This window comes from Megascapheus bottae, chromosome 13 (assembly GCF_031878675.1).
Source record: "Megascapheus bottae isolate mThoBot1 chromosome 13, mThoBot2.hap1, whole genome shotgun sequence".
Lineage (NCBI taxonomy): Eukaryota > Metazoa > Chordata > Mammalia > Rodentia > Geomyidae > Megascapheus > Megascapheus bottae.
This window is the reverse complement of record NC_143521.1, coordinates 13,413,314-13,433,747: the sequence shown is the minus strand read 5'-3', so window position 1 is coordinate 13,433,747 and position 20,434 is coordinate 13,413,314. Positions and strand designations below refer to the sequence as shown.

At 36.7% G+C, this 20,434-nt stretch overlaps 1 protein-coding gene across 1 annotated transcript in view; it reads left to right on the top strand.

The window, feature by feature from the left end:
- Window positions 1-20,434, top strand: part of Cfap299 (cilia and flagella associated protein 299) — a 488,707-nt gene that overhangs the window by 160,071 nt on the left and 308,202 nt on the right. The window contains exon 3 of the mRNA XM_090344002.1: window positions 331-421. Coding sequence (XP_090200128.1) covers window positions 331-421 — 91 coding nt within the window. The remainder of the gene's footprint in view (window positions 1-330; window positions 422-20,434) is intronic.

Sequence of the window (20,434 nt, the reverse complement as noted above, 5' to 3'; positions counted from 1 at the left end):
TAATCCTAGCTACTCACGAGGCTGAGATCTGAGGATCAAGGTTCAACGCCAGCCCGGGCACAAAAGGACCTGAGACTCTTATCTCCAATTAATCTCTAGAAAATGGGAAGTGGATATTGGCACAAGGGTAGGGTGGTAACCTTGAGCTGAAAAGCTCAGGGACAACACCCAGGCCAAGTTCAAGCCCCATGACCCACACACATGAAAAATGATTGTGTGTATATAGTTTCTATGTTATAAGGAGATGGTCACTTGGGATAAACAGTCATGATTGTTAACCCCATTTGCTAGTAAGAAATTTTAGTATAACTGAAGATTTTCTTTGTATAGGGCACTGACAAGTGCTGGAAAGGATTTGCGGGACAATTTTCTGAAGGCCCTGGCAGTAAGAGAGGAAGACAATCGTAATGGGAAAGTGAGCGTGAGTACCTTTCACCTCAAACCTTAACATTTATACAGTCATTGTGCAATTGACCCTGATGATATGATTTTTGATATCATCCTGAAACAACTTATGAGGGATAAAGTATGGCTATTTGATACATGGCTATTGTGGTAATATATGTACTGTGTCTTTTCGTTTCTATCACATCTGTAGAAGTTGCCAAAATTTTTTAAAAATAATATTCAAGACATTTCTTGCAGGGGAAAATGATTTTCAACAAATTGTCATCTACAGAGTTGTGATAATCCTGCTTTTTTTGCTTTCTTCATTTTAGCATAAACTCTTGTTTCACTCACAACAAATTGTATCACCCATGGACCTTCAAAACTTGTTCTCTTCTGTCTGATTTTATGAGATGAATAGAACTTAGTTCTATAGCTGCTGTAAAGCAGTCCTACCTTGGGAGATGTGACAGAAAACACATAATACAAAGATTACAATCTGTGTTATCCAAGAGAAACTTGCTTTTGCATTAGTAGAATGTGTGATAAATCAAACATGTAATAATGAATATCTATTATATATTGTTCATATTATATATACTTATATATATGGTCATGTATTACAAATATTAGTGATAAAATCATTGTAAGGTTTTAAATATTCTAAATTAAATTTAATAGAAAAAACAGTGACCCACTTATAGAAAAAATAACCAGAAGTTATGTGATGAAAAATGTAGAGGTGCAGAAGAAATATGTAGATAAGGTAGTTGCCAATGTTTTCTCAATAAAAATGTTGGAATTTCCTACCAGGTTGACTGAGAATTGTACATGGAGGCAAAACCTTAAATGTATTTAAGAGAAAGATAACAAACATATTTTGGTCAAACAATTGAATATTGTAAATCTGTTCTTGGAATAAGGGCTATTGTTAGAGGAAACAGGCTGTGAGAGATTTTTCTTTTTTAATGTGAGGATAGAAATATAGGAAGAAACTAGACTCCTCCAGGCCTTGTAAATTATAAAAAGGAGTTAGGATCTTGTCTAATTCTTGATAGAAAGAATAACTTAGAAAGTTGGAGGAAAGGCACAAATGGTGTCACCACTATTTTTCCCAGTTTCCCAGTTAGTGAGTGCCAAAAATTGCGAATGATAATCAATGGTCAAGCCATGGATTTTAAAAACAAAAAACGGTTTGACAAGAACAAATTTTACCCATATCAAGGATGGAAATGAGATCCTGTAGGGTTGGAAAAAGGATCCACAGTTAGTAAAACAAACAGCATCAGAGACCATGCTGGTTCTTTAACCATGCAAGTTTACTTCTCACAAATACCTTCTTTATCTGGTGCTGGTGGCTCACAGCTGTAATCTTAGCTACTCAGGAGGCTGAGATCTGTGGATCATGGTTTGAAGTCAGGTTGGGCAGGAAAGTCCATGAGACTCAGCTCCAATTAAGTAGCAAAAATAAAAGCCTAACTTGGGTCTGTAGCTCAAGCAGAGCCAACCAACCAAACAAACAAAAACATAGCTCAGAGACAGTGCCAAGATTTGAGTCTACGACTCAGGAGTAGAAAAACAAACAAACAAAACCCCTTCTTTAATTTTGCTTTCCCATCATAGTCTTCTTTGACAAAGCATTATCTTCCCATTTAATCAGATTAAAAACATAATAGTTATTTGGGCTCTTTACCTTCTCTCACCCATGTTCTCAAATATAATTTTATCTAATCACATATCACCTTTTCAACCATCATTTACCTTGGCTCAATGCCTTTTTTCTTTTATAGTTAATGCAGTGAATGTGTTAGTCAACATTACCTGGAGTTAAACATCTGAAATTTGACACAGGGAAACAAATTTGTTAATGGTTACTATCCACATGTGAAATCTTAGAGTTTTAGCTGTATAGCTATCTGAGCAGACATTGTCAACAAAGAACACAAATCTCACACAATTCCTTCCTTAACTTGTGATACCTGCTTACTTTTGAAATCATTCCTAATATGATGGAACATTTAAAGCGATTATATGATCCCTAGTGGTCATTATTAATAAGGAATTAATTCTGGATAGTGGAAGAGAGAAAGTAAGTAGGAAAAAATAAAAAGGTCACAAGTATAACAATCAGTTTCTGCTTCGGTTCTATGGAGAAAATAACCTGGGAAACAGACTTGACAGAAATTAACTAGAGATTGGTTGGCCTCTTTAGCTACTGTACATTAGAATCATTTGAATAGGCAATCGCTGTTGAACTTGCATGAAATTAAGAATTTAGATGAAGAGTTGAGAGAGTAAAAAAAACTTGAGTGAGCAATCTATTAAGAAGGAATAGCAAATGGATACCAATCATGTTGTACTGATGGGATAAACAAACCATGTTATATTCAAGATGAGATGAGATGAGATGAGAGAGAGAGAAAGCCAGCAGACAGCTCATGGAATAGTGGGCTTTGAACACTACGCTTTGAACTTGATTGGCACATGCTTTACTACCAAGCTATACCTCCAGCTCATATTTACATATATTCTTCATCATTGTAATAGGAAGTCAATGGATAAGCTGAAGCAGTGAAGTGGCCTGATGTGGTAGACAGTGTGCAAAGATTATTCTTACCACTGGTGTGTGTTAAGATTTAAAGAAGGTGAGCCAGAGCAGAAGCAAGAAGACAAATTACAGTATTCTTGTAGTAATCTAGAAATAATTAAAGTAAAACAATAGTAGCAATGGAGTGAAGCTAACTAGTCATGCCTCTGTTTTGAAACTAGAACTCATAGGGCTCTTTTATAGTTAAATGTAGATTATCAAAGAAATAGTAAACTAAAATGACTTCTAGGTTTTTTAAGCTGAGAAAGTTGTTAGATGATGGTGCCATTTGTTGAAGCAGAATAAATGTGAGTTATGAATTATTTCAGCTATCAATGAAATGCTTCTCTTCTGACTACATTAAGTCTTACTAGATACCCAAGTGGAAAAGCTAGCTTGCTATTTGCATGCTGATTTGGAATATAGAGGGGAGTCTTGGTTAAGAGTATAAATAGGGAAAAAATTTTAACATAAAAGTTCTGTAAAGTAATGGACTTAAAACCTTAGTAGTCAGAAATCATAAGGAGAAATAGCTTTATGGCAGATCTTTATGATACTCCAATATTTTGAGATCTGCAACATATTTAACAGCCAGCAAAAGATTCTTAAAAGAAGTTGGAAAGAAGTCAGGTGACCGTGATACTAGAAGAGAAAAAAATACAGAGAAGAAAAAAATTAATGAGGACAAGAAGCAGGGTTCATCTTATTAAATCCTGATAGGTTAAATAGGGTGATGCTTTCATTTCTTACAGCAGTGTCCCTGCCAGAAGGCTTAAATATTTTATCCCTCAACCTTCTGGAGTCCAGAAATATGAAATTAAGGTGTTAAGGAGTCCATTTTATTTGTGGTGGATTTGCAGAGGCTCTAGAGAAAGCAAACTTTCTTGTAGCTATGGGAAAACATGCCATCCTTTTATTTTATGTAATATGAGGCTGTAAAAGAAATGGAGAATTTCACCCAGAAACACTTTTGTTTCATCTCCCTGAAAGGATATGCAAGAAATGTTATCATATGGTTTAGAAATGCTTTTGTTGGTTTTCATGTCCTTGATGAAGCTGGAAACACTAATCCCATAACAATTTCAAGGGCTTCTCTAAGGTATCTAAATGTAGTTAAAAATTAAAAGATTAGATTTTCTGCTCCACATTCACAACATACATCTCACTTTGAAGTTTGGTGACCCTTGATTTCAAATTCTGTTTTGTACAGTTTTTCCCTCTGGACAAATAATTGTAAAACGGATTCACTTGTTTTCTCTCTTTAGAATAAATTTATTCTGCTTTTGAGTCTGTAGCTCTGGAAAACAGAATCTCAGCTTTGTCCTCATCTCTGTGGGACCCATCCCAGTGTCACAGTTGTGTTTTTATTTACTTAGCATGTGCATTCATATTCCCACAAGCTTACTGCTTTGACATGTATGTAATCTTATGACTTTGTCCTGGGAGTGAATATATTTTGGGAAAAATTAACTGTTTATACAACTACTATCCAATGAATAAAACTTGGGATAATTATGTTCTTTAAAAGTTTCAGTTTAATATTTCAGATATTGTTGGCATTGTTATTGTTTAGATTAATTCTCTTATTGTTAAGATAGAAGATGTGAGAGAATGATGAAAGGGGCAAGATAGATTAAGATTTATTGGATTCATAACTGACTTTGTTGAATGGTAACTTCCTTGTACAACTATATAAGGATAATAAAAACATATAAAAGTAAATAACTATAGAAAAAAGGTAAGTTATTTGCACTGGAGACTATGGCTTAAGATACAGAATATCTGTCTAGAAAGCAAAAGGCTCTGAATTCGAATCCTAACACAACCCAAAATAAAGTAAAATGGAGGTAATTTTATTTAAGAGTGAAAATGATCTCGAGTCCTTTGTCATTTCATGTATATGTGCACATGTACAAATGCACACTTCTTCCTTTCATACTTTCCAAAATAGTTTTAGATTACTCCAGTGTTTTATATATTTAGTTTAAAAAGAACATATAACTATATGTAATATGTCTGCAACTACATTCAAAATAATTCTGATAAATTGTACTATACTTCAAATAATAGGTTATATATTTTTAAGCATCATTGTTACTGTTTAAATTTTAACTTACCCATTTATGTTTGACAACTTTTTTTACCTCATTTCAAACTTAAAACTTATTAAAATATTAAGGTAATTCTTTTTGATTTTCCTTTTCAATAGCGAGCAGATTGTTTCCTGAGAAATCTGAGTTTTTTGGTTCCTCATTTTATGAAGATTTTAATACTAACATAACCATTAGAAATGTATTAACTGTATTAGGACAAGAGTTGGGCAGAGCACATTAAACAGGTCTCAATCTGGGTATACAGAACTCATATTGGAGATGAATGGCAGGGGATACAGACATACTTAACAGTTAAGATACATGAACATCTTCTGTCCAAGTCAGGTATTAAAAAATGCACATTTTCAGAAGATCCAATGGAAAAGATACAAAAGCCAAAAATTTAAGTGATACTGAATGCAAGAGGATTCTTTTTGAACCTCAAGAAATATTTGATTGTTTTTAGAAGTGTTTTATTATCCTTAAACAGTTGAAAAGGGGTTTTCTATTTAACAAAGCAGTTTGTGAGTATGAGGAATCCTAATCAATATCATCCTTTTCATCTTTCTCCCCTATTTACCAAACTCTACCCTACTCATCCCTTCTAAAAATATTTTAATAGAAGTAATAGAATTAAAGCAGACCATCTAATGAGGACAAACTCCTCAAGAGCATTTAATAAACACTTAGCAAAATCTTAGGTTATAGTATGAAAATAAGATGATGACATGAAGAAAAGTCTATATAAAATATAAAATGTAAATTGGGTCATTTTGGGATAAAAATGTCTATTTTAATGATAGATTTCTCTTAGACAGTTATATAAATGCTCAATTTGTCTTTCTCTACCATTTTACTGTAGATTTCCTACTGCCTTCTGATTTCTAATATTAGTGTCTTTCTGGTGATAATCGTTGATCATAGTATATCTTTTTGACCTGCACCTCTTCCAGAGAGACAGCTTGTCTTGGTGAATTATCTAAGTTCAGTAAGTTATTATTACATACTTCTTCCTGGATCTTTGTTGCTCATATATTAATTTGATTAAATTAGTCATTAATTAAATAGTGCAAACTGGCTTTATAGCAGGCATTATACTAGGTGTTGGGATATCATGGATGGCAAATACCTGCAGAAGAGATTCTTTGAGAAGAAAATAAATAAAGTAAACACATCAATAAAATCAGAATTGCAATCATGATAGATGTTTGTGACCAACTCACAAATGTCATCTTGAATGGAAGGGCTCTGTGGGCTATGGTGAAACATGAAAACACTGACTTCATCAGTGGCATATTGATACTTCACGTTGAAAGCATCCCATGCCTCCACTATAGAGATAAAAATGTAGGGAGAATATAACTGATGACAGAAGATGCATGGCAAGACCAGAGAAGAGAGGATGAGAAATGAGATGGTAGTTGTATTTTCTTTCTCATCTTTATTCATTAAGTCTTATATCCAGTTGGTCATTACTTGACTAAGTAAATATGTGTAGGGGAAGAAGGCAAGGAAGCCAGTGTGATGATCCACAGCTAGATCTAAGGGATCCTTTGACATCCTGGAAAAAATTTAGATGAACAGTTGATGTGATCAGATGTGCATTATAAAACGACCTTAGCAGCAGCAGATGGGAGAATGTGTCTGTAGAAAAGGAGACTGAAGTATTAGGCAGGTAACAAAACTGAGAGGCCATTATAAAAGTTAGACAATTGATATATAAAGGGTAGGAGAGAAAAATTACAGAATTAATATTGGGGCTTATATAGCAAATTAAGAGTTTGTTTATGTTGGTGCTGGGGATTGAACCCATTGTCTCACACATGCTAAGCACATGTTACACCACTGCACTGCACTCTCAGCCCTAACGCAATTTGTTCTGATGCAGGAGGGAGAAGATTTGTTGAAGGATGCTCCCATGTTTCTACTAGGGGACACAATGTAGAGCGAGCAGCTGAAAACAATTTTAATAATGGGAAGAGAAGTTTAGCACTGAATTTTAGAGGATTTTGTATTGCTCAGTGACTAGTTAAAAATAGAAGTTGCAGATACACAGGGACTAAATTCAAGTTCCAGACTTTCTACTGAATTCTACAGATCATTTACCAAAATTTTAGACTAGGAAACCCTCTGATTTAAGGAGTTCCTTCCATGTTTTAAGCCACATTGTCCCCGTCTTTAAAATATGGATGAAAAAGTATATTCTTAGCTTATTAATGAGTTTGACAAAGAAAATATAGTAATTACTTGAAATACTACGTGAGACATAGGAAGTCTTTATGAAAACATAATTTCTCAATTATGATTATGACTACCAAAACCATAATAATGAGCAAAATAGATGTAAAATCATATGCTTTTTCTGGTAGTTTTTTTTTGTAAATATGAGTCGATTAATATTGTTAAGTACAATTCTTGTACAATGTCATCCCTTCCTTTGCTTGACCCCACAGTCCTCATCTCATCCCACAAGTCATGTGGCTCATATTTTACATAGTAGAAATAGAAAAACATGACCATTTGAATTTCCCTTTACAAAATATGCTTCCTCATTTTATAACTGGCTTTAAGATTTTTGGTCATTAGCAAGATACTACAAAATTTGCATATTTAAAAGAACACTTTATGAAGTGTTTTCTAGTGCCTTAGGAAATTCCAATCCAATTAGTATTTTACTCTGTACTTTACTGTTTGTCATAGACAAAGATGGAAAGACACGGCCCCTCCCTACAGTATTTCTTTGTAACATATTATGTAATTCGTTCTTTCTTCCTTCCTTTCTTCCTTTCTTCCTTCCTTCCTTCCTTTCTCTTTCTTTCTTTCTTTCTTTCTTTCTTTCTTTCTTTCTTTCTTTCTTTCTTTCTTTCTTTCTTTCTTTCTTTCTCTTTGTTGCAAAGGTGATGTACAGAGGAGTTAAAGTTACATAAGTACCTTTCATTTTTAACAATGTCACCTCTTTGTTTTTCCCAGGTTTTTTTCTCTTGACCCTCTTTTCCCACAACATTTAAGTGGCTAAATAATTTAGCTAAGGATTAGACTGCCATTTTTCATGTTGCAGTAGCTAAGAATTCTTGATTTGTGAATGGAAAACACAAAAATAAATCATTCCCCACATAATCAGAAACTTATGGAATTATGATGAAAGCCCATATGCCAGTCTGGGTGGGACCTTCTGATTCTTATTTTCCCCTAAATGTTGACTATGTAAACAGTTACATGGCTGACTAGCTTGGGCTTTGAAATATGCATTATTGGAGCTGGTATAAAAATATTGCTTACAACCTTTCCTTCAGAGTCATTCAAAGAAACCACTGTACCTGGGTCAGGAAAATCTATGAATTAGGCAGTTTCCAATATACTTATTTCCTGTGTTGAAATCTCTATGAAACATAATATTGCATTGTATATGACCAAAAACATTGTGTTGACATGATCTTTTCCCTCCTCTCTCTTTTCCAACTTTTATAAAATGTTCTCTTTCAAGAAAATGAAGGTATTATACAGAAGTTTATTTCCTTTCTAATGGAACCCATACTTGTCCACTAATAACCCCTTATGGAAATTATATAACTCATAAAAACCTTACCTTTATTTTAAACAAATGACATCACTCTTTGCAAAATAAAACACATATCGACTTCAATTTCACTAGAAAAATATAGACATAACTTGATCTTATTTTTTTTATTCCGTAGATAAAAATTTCTGATACCATATACTGAGAAAGACAGTATGAAAAGAGTTGACAGAGCAATGGAATTTGGGTTTGAGTAGGGCTTAGCAATTATGACAAATTGTTTGTCTCAGCTTTATTGAGCTTTATTCCCATATTCTCACTGGCAAGGTAATTTTTACACTATCAAGATATTTCTAGAATAAAACTCTACTGTGTTTAAAGCACATACATATCTCTTAACCACCTATATCTCTTTTTTATTAGACATAATTTTATTATCTTTATGTACTTGTCCAAAGGATTTGCTATTCAACAAAATAATTTATGAATAAAATGCATCTTGATCAGTGTCACCTCTTTCAACATTCTAACCAATCCATCACAACATATTCCTTATCTCTTTTTTTTAAAAATTATATCATGGGGCCTGAAATCTGGGCCTGGGCGCTGTCCCTGACCTCTTCAGCTACCACCCTATCCTGGGTCTGGATGTTGCCCCTGAGCTCTTCATTTCAAGACTACTGCCTTACCCCTTGAGCCACAGCCCCACTTCCCACTTTTTAGTGATTAATTGGAGATAAGAGTCTCACACTCTTTAGTGCCCTGGCTGGCTTTGAACCTCACTCAATCCTCAGATCTCAGCCTCCTGAGTAGCTAGGATTACAGTTATGAACCATCATGCCCGCTTTCACTTTTCTTAATTTGTAAAGTGCGTTTAATTTTTTTTTTACTGCATTCTTCCTTTTTTTCTTCCTCATTTACCTCCCTTAGCCCTTTGACCTTACCGTACCCTTTTCAAGTATCCATTACTTGGTGTTTATTTTGTTGAAGTATGAATTAGCCTTTCTAAGGAATTACAACAATTTGAGTTCTCCTATGAATCAACCATATTTTGTTAATATATTTGTGTACACTTGTATACTACCCAAAGTGTTTACTTATGTATTTATAAACTAACTTTGGCTTCCACGTATGAAAGAGAACATGTAACATTTGTTTCTCTGGGCCTAATTTCATTTAGTAAAATTTCATTGTGCACCTATACAACTTTTTCTTGATCAGTTCATTCAATGAGAGGCATTTGGACAGATCCCAAAACTTTGCTATGATGAATAGTATTTCAATGAACATAGTTGTGCCTTGCTGTATCCTTGTTTGTACGCTCTTGGATAAATACCCAAGCATGAAGTTGCTAGATTATAAAATAATTTATGATTAATTTGTTGAGGAACCTTCATACTGATTTCTGGAAAGATTGAACAAGTTTACACCCCCACCGATAATGTAGTAGGGTTCCCTTTTGGCCATATCAGTACCAGAATATGTTATTATTAGTTTGTATTTTTGATGATTGCCATTCTAATAGGGGTCAGGTAGAATCTCAATGTTGTTTAGTCTTGCATTTATTTATTCTTCAGAGTTGTTGGGCATTTATTCGTTAAGTCTATTGTTCATTTTTACCATATTTTCTGAGAAGTGTCTACTTAGCTCATTAGCTCATTAGTTAATTGCATTGTGGATTCTTTGAGTGCTTAGTTTTTTAAATTCTCCATATATTCTGAATATTATGCCATTGTCTGATGTATAGCTGGTAAAAACTCCTATTGTGTATGCTGTCATTTTAGCCATTTAGCCATTTAGCCATTTTAGCCATGTTAATTGCCATGCAGAAGTTTTTTCATTTGATGAAATACTAGATACAAATCTTATTTATATTTTCAATGAATTAAAGTTATTATGCACAGTGTTAGGTCAGACTGCCTAGAAAATGATCTTATGATACTGGCTCTCCCTGCAAGTGACTTCCTGGGGAAGTTCTCTTATGTGAAATCTGTAATGGCTTGACAGAAGCAACCAAAAGTAGAAATTTAATCTTAATCTGATTGCACATAAAGCTTTGCTTTAGGTAAGGGGTCAATACCTTAATTTTGTCTCTCTCTTGCCATCAGTTAATCACTAGCTGTAATAGAGGTGAAAGGCAGAGGGAGGAGGGAAGCTTTTTGAAGAATTATAGTCTTATGACTGGGTACATCTGCCAGGAGTAGGGATCAAGAAGGGTCACCCTTCTGACAGACTATGGACTAATCCATGGTTTATAGCAGAGCCTTCATGATCCCCAGTCAGCTAGCAAAACCCCATCTCTGAAGACAGCTAAACATAGAGGAACCTTTGGGGAAACACTGACTTCAGGTGCAAGCTACTAAGTGTTCTTTGTGCATCTTGAAAGATTTTACTTCCTCTCTATCTGGTTCTTTATAATAACTTATTTTCCAATATCAGTGTAAATAGTATTTAATAACGATTGAAAAATAGCTATAGTGTTTTTTTATGTTTTGTTTGTGATGGGGGCTTGAACTCTGGGCCTGGGCACTGTCCCTGATTTCTTCATCTCCAGGCTAGCACTCTGCCACTTGAGGCACATTGCTACTTTCAGTTTTATGGTGATTAATAGGAAATAAATGTCTCACAGACTTTCGTGCCCTGGCTGGCTGTGAACCATGATCCTCAGATCTCAGTCTCTTGAGTAGTTGGAATTATAGGCATGAGCCACTGACTCCCAGCTATGGCTGTAGTTTCCTACATAATATAGCACAAAATGTGATAGGACCAGTAAACTATAAAATAGATGAATGTGTTGACTGTTTTCATATATATATATATAAATAAATATACATACATAGATATACATATGGAATATATATAGTATATATATAGTATACAGTGCATGTGTATATATCATGTGTGTATATGTGTATGTATATATGATATACACTATATATTACATATGTGTAATACATATGGGATAAAATATGGGATATATGTATACATTATACATATATAGCATTATACATACATATGAAAGCAATGAGCATACCCACTAATTTTATATTTTACCTGCCCCCATAATTATGAAATTTTATTTTATTTTTTAATTTTTTTAATTTATTAGCATTTATGAATAGTACCATAGGGTTTAATTATGATAATCCTATACATATGTACATTGAACTTTCACTGAGTTTCTCCTGGCCTATTCCTTTTTTTTTCTTTTTTTTATTGTAATTAGTAAAAGGGTTACATGATATTTGCCAGATAGGAGGTGCAGAATTCACATACATTGATACCCTTTCACATGTCTTGGTCCCCATTACCCTCTCCCCCCCACCCCCCACACCCGTCTTGGTTTTCCCCCCTTCCCTATCAAATTTCAAATAACTAAATACAAATAAATTTAATATATCAGATAACAAAGTGAGATACTATAACAATATGAGATAACCAAAGGACAGCAAAGGAGATGAGAGACAACATAGTACATTAAGGACAACAATCATTCGTTATATGGCTTTTGTTTCAATATCCTGGAGGTCCTTTCAATTAGCTTCATATTATATGGCCTTATGTATCAAGGTTTTGCTCTATTGCAGATCTCTGCTAGTAGAGCCCAGGGTTTCTACTGATTATGACGAATGAGGGAAACCATTGAGCCTAAGTTCCTTTGAGTCTGGCTTACTTCACTTAATATGGTTTTTTCTAAGTCTTTCCATTTCCTAACAAATGGGGCAATGTCATTCTTCTGACAGCAGCATAGAATTCCATTGTGTACAAATACCACAACTTGTTGATCCACTCATCAACTGAGGGACATCTGGGTTGGTTCCATATCTTTGCTATGGTGAATAGTGCTGCAATGAACATTGTTGTGCTAGTGGATTTAGTATGCCCTTGTTTCTGGATGGTTGGGTAAATGTCAAGTAGTGGAATTGCTGGGTCATAGGGAAGTTCTATGTTTAGCCTTTTGAGGCACTGCCACACTGCTTTCCATAGTGGTTGAACGAGTTTGCACTCCCACCAACAGTGTAGTATTGATCCCTCCTGGCCACATCCCCTCCAGCATCTGTTATTATTCGTTTTCCTGATCCTGGCCATTCTAACTGGAGTGAGGTGGAATCTTAGAGTTGTTTTGATTTGCATTTCTTTTATGACCAGAAATGTTGAGCATTTCTTCATGTGTCTTAAGGCCATTTTTGTTTCCTCTTCACAGAAGATTCTCTTTAAGTCTTTGGCCCATCTTTTAATGGGATGGTTGTTTCTTTGGAGATTAGTTTTCTAGTGATTCAATTTTTTGAGTTGTTGATATATTTTAGATATGAGGCCTTTGTCTGTGGTATGGTTGGTGAAGATCTTCTCCCACTCTGTAGGCTTCCTAATTAATTTACTAGCTATGTCCTTTGCCATAAAAAAGCTCCGCAGTTTAATGCTGTCCCACTTATCCAGCCTTTCTCTGATTTGTTGTGATTCTTGGTCCTTATTAAGAAAGTTTCTACCTGTGCCAAGGAGGCCTAGTGTATCTCCTATTTCTTCCAGTAAAGTTTTCAGTGTGTCAGCTTTTACCTCCAGGTCTTTGATCCATTTGGAGTTAATTCTAGTGCAAGGTGACAAAGAAGGATCCAACTTTAGTTTTCTGCAGGTGCTTAACCAGTTCTACCAGCACAACTTGTTGAAGAGGCTGTCTTTCTTTCATTCTATTTTTTGGTTCCCTTATCAAAGATTAGGTGGCCATAGGTCTGTGGGTTAGTATCTGGGTCCTCAGTTCTATTCCATTGGTCTTCAGGCCTGTTCTTGTGCCAGTACCAAGCTGTTTTGAGAATTATAGCTCTGTAATAGTCTAAAGTTTGGAATTGAAATTCCTCCAGCGCTGTTCTTTCTGCTAAGAAGTGTTTTTGCTATACAGGGTCTTTTATTATTCCATATGAAATTTTGAATTGCTTCTTCTATTTCTTTAAAGAATGCCATTGGGATATTGCTGGGTATTGCGTTGAATTTGTAGATAGCCCTCGGCAAGATTGTCATTTTCACAATGTTGATTCTTCCAATCCAGGAGCATGGGAGATTTTTCCATTTCCTTAGTTCTGCTTTAATTTCCTTTTTTAGGGTTTTAAAGTTTTCATCAAAAAGGTCCTTTACATTCTTACTTAAGCTAATTCCTAGGTACTTTATTTTCTTTGAGGCTATTGTGAAAGGAGTTTCTTTCCTGATTGTTGCCTTGTTCCTCTCGCTGTTGGCGTAAAGGAAGGCAGTTGATTTTTGAGGGTTGATTTTATAGCTTGCTACTCTTCCAAAGTTTTGAATCAGCTCAAGGAGCTTGGGAGTAGAGTCTATTGGATTCTTTAAATACAGAATCATGTCATCTGCAAAGAGGGATAGTTTTACTTCCTCTTTCCCTACTTGGATCCCCTTTATGCTTGCTTCTTGCCTTATTGCACTGGCTAGGAATTCTAGTACTATGTTAAAAAGTAGTGGAGAGAGTGGTCATCCTTGTCTCGTTCCTGATTTTAGAGGGAATGGCTTTAGTTTTTCACCATTAAGTGTGATACTAGCAGTGGGTTTCTCATACACAGCCTTTATTACATTGAGGAATGTTCCATGGATTCCTAGTTTCTCCAGAGCTTTTAACATAAAGGTGTGTTGGATCTTGTCAAATGCCTTTTCTGCGTCTATTGAGACAATCATGTGATTTTTGTCCTTGCTCCTGTTGACGTGTTGAATTACATTGATTTGCGTATGTTGAACCAGCTTTGCCTCCCTGTGATGAATCCTGTTTGATCATAGTGTATAATTTTTTTGATGAGTTGTGGTAGACGGTTGGCCAGTATTTTGTTGAGAAGTTTTGCATCGATGTTCATCAAAGAAATAAGTCTATATTTCTCTTTCTTTGATGAATCTCTGTCTGGTTTGGGGATGAGGGTTACAGTGGCTTCATAGAATGAGTTTGGTAAAGAACCTTCATTTTTGATTTCGTTGAAGAGCTTGAGGAGTATTGGTGTGAGCTCTGCTTTGAAGACCTTATAGAATTCAGCTGTGAATCCATCTGGCCCTGGGCTTTTCTTAGGTGGAAGTTCTCTAATTGCCATTTCTATTTCAGAGCTTGAAATAGGTCTGTTGAGTTGGGTTAGTTCTTCTTGGTTCAGTGTGGGTATGTTAATATTGGCTAGGAATTCATCCATTTCATCTAGATTCTCAAATTTTTTGGTGTAAAGGTTTGAGAAGTATTCCCTCATGATATTCTGGATCTTGGTAATTTCTGTCGTGATATTACCATTTTCATCTGCGATTTTGTTTATTTCGATATGCTCTCTTCTTTTTTTTGGTAAGATTTGCTAAGGGCTTGTCAATTTTGTTAATTCTTTGAAAGAACCAACTCCTTGTTTTGTTGATTCTTTCTATAATTTTTTTGGATTCCAGATCATTTAATTCTGGTTTGATTGTAACAAATTGCTTCCTTCTACTGGGATTAGGGTTGGTTTGTTGCTCTTTTTCCAGGAGCTTAAGGTGAGACATTAACTTGTTGGTTTGCAATTTTTCCAACTTGTTGTTGTAGGCACTCAGCACTATAAATTTTCCTCTGAGTACTGCCTTTGCCGTGTCCCAAAGGAGTTGGTATTTTGTGTGCTCCTTACTGTTAAATTTCATAAACTGTTGGATTTCTGTTCTGATCTCTTCGATGACCCATTGGTGATTCAACAATGTGTTGTTCAGTCTCCATGAGTTACAGGGTTTTCGTTGGTGGAGATGTGTGTTCTGTTCCAATTTGATGCCTTTGTGGTCTGAGAGTGTGCATGGAATAATTTCAGTGTTTCTGAATCTGACCAGGTTTGTTTTATGGCCTAAGATGTGATCTATTTTGGAAAATGTTCCATGTGCTGCTGAGAAAAACGTATATTGTGTTGTTGCTGGGTGGACTATTCTGCAGATGTCTGTCAGATCTAGTTGGTCTATATAGTTGTACAGTTCTAAGGTTTCTCTGTTGAGTTTTTGCCTTGTTGATCTGTCCATAGGTGAGAGTGGTGTGTTAAAGTCACTGACAATCACTGTATTTCGATCTATGTATGGTTTCAGTATAAGTAACGTTTGCTTGATGAAGTTTGGAGCTCCGGGATTGGGTGTGTAAATATTTAGGATCGTTATGTCTTCCTGGAGGAAAGATCCCTTTAGTAGTATGTAGTAACCTTCTTTGTCTTTTCTTACTAATTTTAGTTTGAAGTCTATTTTATCTGATATGAGGATTTCAACTCCAGCCTGTTCATGGGGGCCGTTAGCTTGATAGAGTTTATTTCAACCTCTCACTTTCAAAAGATGATTGTTTTTTGGGGAAGATGTGTCTCTTGAAGGCAGCAGAACGATGGCTCTTGCTTTTTGTCCAACTAGACTTCCTATGCCATTTTATTGGAGAGTTAAGTCCATTGATATTGAGAGTTAGGATTGACAGATATTTATTAGTTCCTACCATTTTTAAAAGCTTTTATTAGGGCCTGTGTCTTGACAGTTCTTGTGGTCCTTAGATGGTATGCTGTTTAGGTGCCATTTCTTTCCCTATATTGCATTTATTTTGGTTTTCTATGTATAGAACATCTTTGAGAATTCTCTGTAGTGTTGGTTTTGTTGCGACATATTGGTGCAGCTTTTCCCTGGAATGGAATGTTTTTATTGTTCCCTCAGTTATGAATGAGAGCTTATCTGGGGTCAGTATTCTTGGTTGGTAGTTATTTGACTTAAGGGCATGGCATATATGCTTCCAGTCACTTCTTGCTTGCATGCTCTCTGCTGAGAAATCTGGGGTTATTCTGATTGGTTTTCCTTTATAGGTTACTGATCCCTTTTCCCTGGCTGCCTTTAGGATCCTTTCTTTGGTTTCTATTGATCCAGTTCGGATTACGATGTGGCGGTGGGATGTTCTTTTCTGGTCAGGTCCGTTTGGGGTTCTAAAAGCTTCTTGTATGTGGCTGGGCCTGCCCTTCTGGATATTTGGGAAATTCTCTGAGATGATTCCCTGAAGTATATTTCCAATACCATTGACCTTTTTCTCCACGCCCTCCTCAATACCAGTTAGCCTTAAATTAGGCTTCCTAATTGTATCTTGGACCTCCTGAAGCGCTCTCTCTTTTTTCCTAGATTTGGATTGACTCATTTTCTGTTCTTTCTCTATAATAACTAAATTATCTTCAGCCCCGGAAATTCTCTCCTCTTCATTGTCTAACCTGCTATCAAAGCTATGTACTTTATTTTTCATCTCCCTTGCTTCTAATTGTTCATTTTTGATGCCTTGCATCTCTTCTTTTAGATCATGTATGGATTTCTTTAGCTCCTTGATTTCCATTTGAGTGGTTAGCTCAGTAGCTTTATTTTCTTTGAACATTTGCTGGAGTTCGGTCACCTTTTTATTTGTGGATTCTATGAATTCATCCATCTTTCTTTGAAAAACCTTTATTATGGTCTCCTTTATAGCTTCTTCTTTTTCACTTATCACCTTGTTTATGGTTTCCTTTTGTTCAGCTATGGCTTCCTCCCTTATCTCTTTCTTTATGATACAATTTCATAATGTACAATTGCATTTGTACAGCACTTGGAAGACTTTCCTCTAGGTTTGCCAGTGACTGTTCCATTGTCTGTTTACATTGGGTGGGGGATGTTGTGTCTTGATTTGACAGTTTTCTTGAGTTTCTTGTTCTGCCTATTTGAAAATGGGAGCAAGATTAATACTAAACACGATTATAGTTTTTCAGATATAACCAACCTAGACCTCTGTAGCTGGCAGACACTAGATGTTCACAAGTTTTGATTGGTGTTATCACTCTTTCTTTTTGTGCAGTTACAGACCAGTCTAATACATCCACTGATAAGCGATTTATACCCAAAACAATAAGCCTCTCAATCCAATCTCTATTGTCTTTAAGTGCCTCTGATCCTAAAGAATAATTAAACACCTAGATATACAGTATTGCTCAACAGCCATCATGTGTAGATCCATGCAGTATAAGGGTTGAAAGACGAACAGAGGTCCAGAGATAGAAAAATAGGATGAGAGAGGTCAGGGGAGGTACAAGAGGATTAACGTAGGAGTGTAAGAATATTGTAGTAATGAAGAAAAGGTATAGCGTAAGGATAACTGACCTAAGTTGGTAAGTAGGTAGCTTATTTGAGTACAAAGTTTGGAAAGTATTAGAATAAAACTTACGTGTTGCTCCACCACTAGCTCTTAGCCCAACCAGTGGCCTCACAGTGGACCATGGGATGGATCTGTGAGCTTCCGTCTGAGCGAGGTTGGCAGACATTTTCCTGTGCTGCTTCCAGGGGCGGCCCCAAGCCAAGGGTCTGGGGATTTAGAGTTTCCAGGGGCTCTCAGCAGGACCAGCAGGAGACCCCTCTGTTCCCAGGGGCGGGGCCCAGCTGAGGACGTGGGCTCCAAGGGCGGAGCCGTGCCTTTTTGATTCTCAGAAGGGGAGCTTGGCTGCTGGTTGGCCCTTCAGATCCCTGCTGTGTTTCCACTGCTTTGTCAGAGTCTGTGACTGTGGGGGGGGGCCTCGGTGGTGTCTTGCTCAGGATTCCCAGCTGGAGGATGCCCCGCTCAAGAATTGAGGGGGGGGGGCAGATGCTGGCTCCTATTTTCCCGCACCCCCTACCCACTGTTGTAAGGCAGGGTCCCAACGCCCTCCACTCTCCAGATCCAGTGGCCTGGGAGAGGAGCCTGGTGGGCGGGTGGGAGCTGGGACAGCTCCACCTCCCCTGGTGGGGTGCTGAGTCTTAGGGTCTTCCTGCTTGTCAGTCTCCAGTCAGAGGGCTGGGGGTTGAGCCCGTTGGGCTGGTGGGAGTTGGGACAGCCCCGCCTCCCTTGGTGGGGTGCTGGGTCTTAGGTAGCTCGCCTGTCAATCTCTAGTCAATGGCCTGAGGGAGGGGGCTGTTGAGGGAAGGGACAGGATTCCTCACCCCCCTGCTCCCGCCAGTCTTTCTCGGGCAGGGTTGAGGGATCTGAGTTAAGTTCTATTGCTTGGCACCCGCTCTGCTTTCCCGATGTGTTTGGGGACGCGCTGTATTACTCACGCCTCTACGTCTGTCTGAGGGTGTTCCACGGTGGTGGGGAGTCTTTCACTCCCCTTGGGTCTCCGCTGCTGTCGTGTTCTGCGTCTGGGTTCCACTGCTTGCTGTTCTGGTTCTGCGTCTGGGTTCTGCTGCTTCCGCTGTTCGCTGGCCTGGTTCTGTGCTGGTTTCTGCAGCAGTTGGGCTCCCAGCCTGGCGCCCTACACTGCCGCCGCTTTTCGCGGCTTGGAGCTGGCAGAGAGAGGTGGGGGAGGGGTCTTGGCATTCCGAATTCTTTGAGAAAGTTGGATGTAAGCTTTATCTGGATTTCTTTTCCGGTTTGAGTCCTTCTCCCTTGCTTTTTGAGTTTGTTGTTGTGGATTTCTTAAGGTAGTTGGCTCGTGGGACTCCTTGGTTCTCTCTTTTTGTGAGAGAGAGCTAGGCAGCGTCCCTATTGTCTCGGCGCCATCTTCCTTTTTTCATGAAATTTTATTATATGTAATAGTCATACATTTTCTCATTACAAATTAGTATTTTATTATATATGGTATTTTACTTGTTGAAATTTGTTAATGAAAGTAAAAGGTATTACTCTAGTTAAGGGAGGAGAAATTAATAGATGGTTTGGGAATTTGATATGGGGAATAATATTGAAACAGTCATTAGACGATTTGGTCTTATTTATTGATACAATATCCTGTCAATATATCCTCAAACACAAAACATAAGAAATAATTCTTTGGGTGTTAAATGGCTCTTTGTGAATAATACTAGGTGAGCAATGAGGAAAGAGCATACATTTCATTATAAGAAATATATTATTAGAACTTAATGAATTATATTTCACAACAAATTGTTTTACTTCCTGAATATTAAATGGTACCTCATAATGAATGTTGTAGTGAAAACAGCTTTCAGGAAAGGTTTAGATGGATAATAACATAAAATGTTTGGAGTCATAAAGAAGCTGTAACAATTTTTCTTTAATATGTGTGAAAGTTATAACTCAATCTACTTTGCAAAATGTGATAATAAAAACAGCTAAGAAAACCTCACATTGTTATTCATAACAATTCTGACTAATGCATACTGTTAGAACACAATTACTTTGTAACATATTAAAATACTTTTTCCTTATTTTCCAGTTGGATATAATTTATCACTTCAAGAGATTTATGTATACATCCTCAGTGTGATTTGTAGCACCAATAGAAATGTAGCAATTATGCTATGTCTTCTTTATTTCTGGAACTCTAGTACATGGATGGGAGAGCTCAGACTTAGCCTACATTTAAAGCAATCTTCCGTTAAATTCGATGGACTAGCTCAAAGGGGGTGCTGTTGAGCTTTTCTGTTCCTTTCTCCATTCCAGAATACTGGGAGGTGGGCTGGGGAATGTACAGCTGGATCATCACAAGATGATGTCATTTTGATGAGAAAAACAGTAAGCATGTGGACAAGAGTTTATATATTGGTTTTAGATATTTGTCTCTTGCTGCTCTCTGCATTTATTCATCTGAAGTAGAGCAGTTAAAGGGGATGGTATAGATATGAGCAATTATGACATTAGTCTAAAGACCAAAAAGTAGAGCTGGTCATATGGTACATTCCTATAATTCCAGCTATTCAGGAGGCTGCAAAAGTGATGCTGAGTTTGAGGGCAACCTAGACAAAATTAGTAAGACACTATGTTTTTTTTTTAAAGAAATACATTCTCCTGGTTATCTGATATATTGTGTATATGTGTATTTGGTTATTTGAATTCGGATAGGGAAGGGAGGAAAACAAGATGAGGGGCTGGGGTGGGGGGAGGGAAATGGGGACCAAGATACGAGA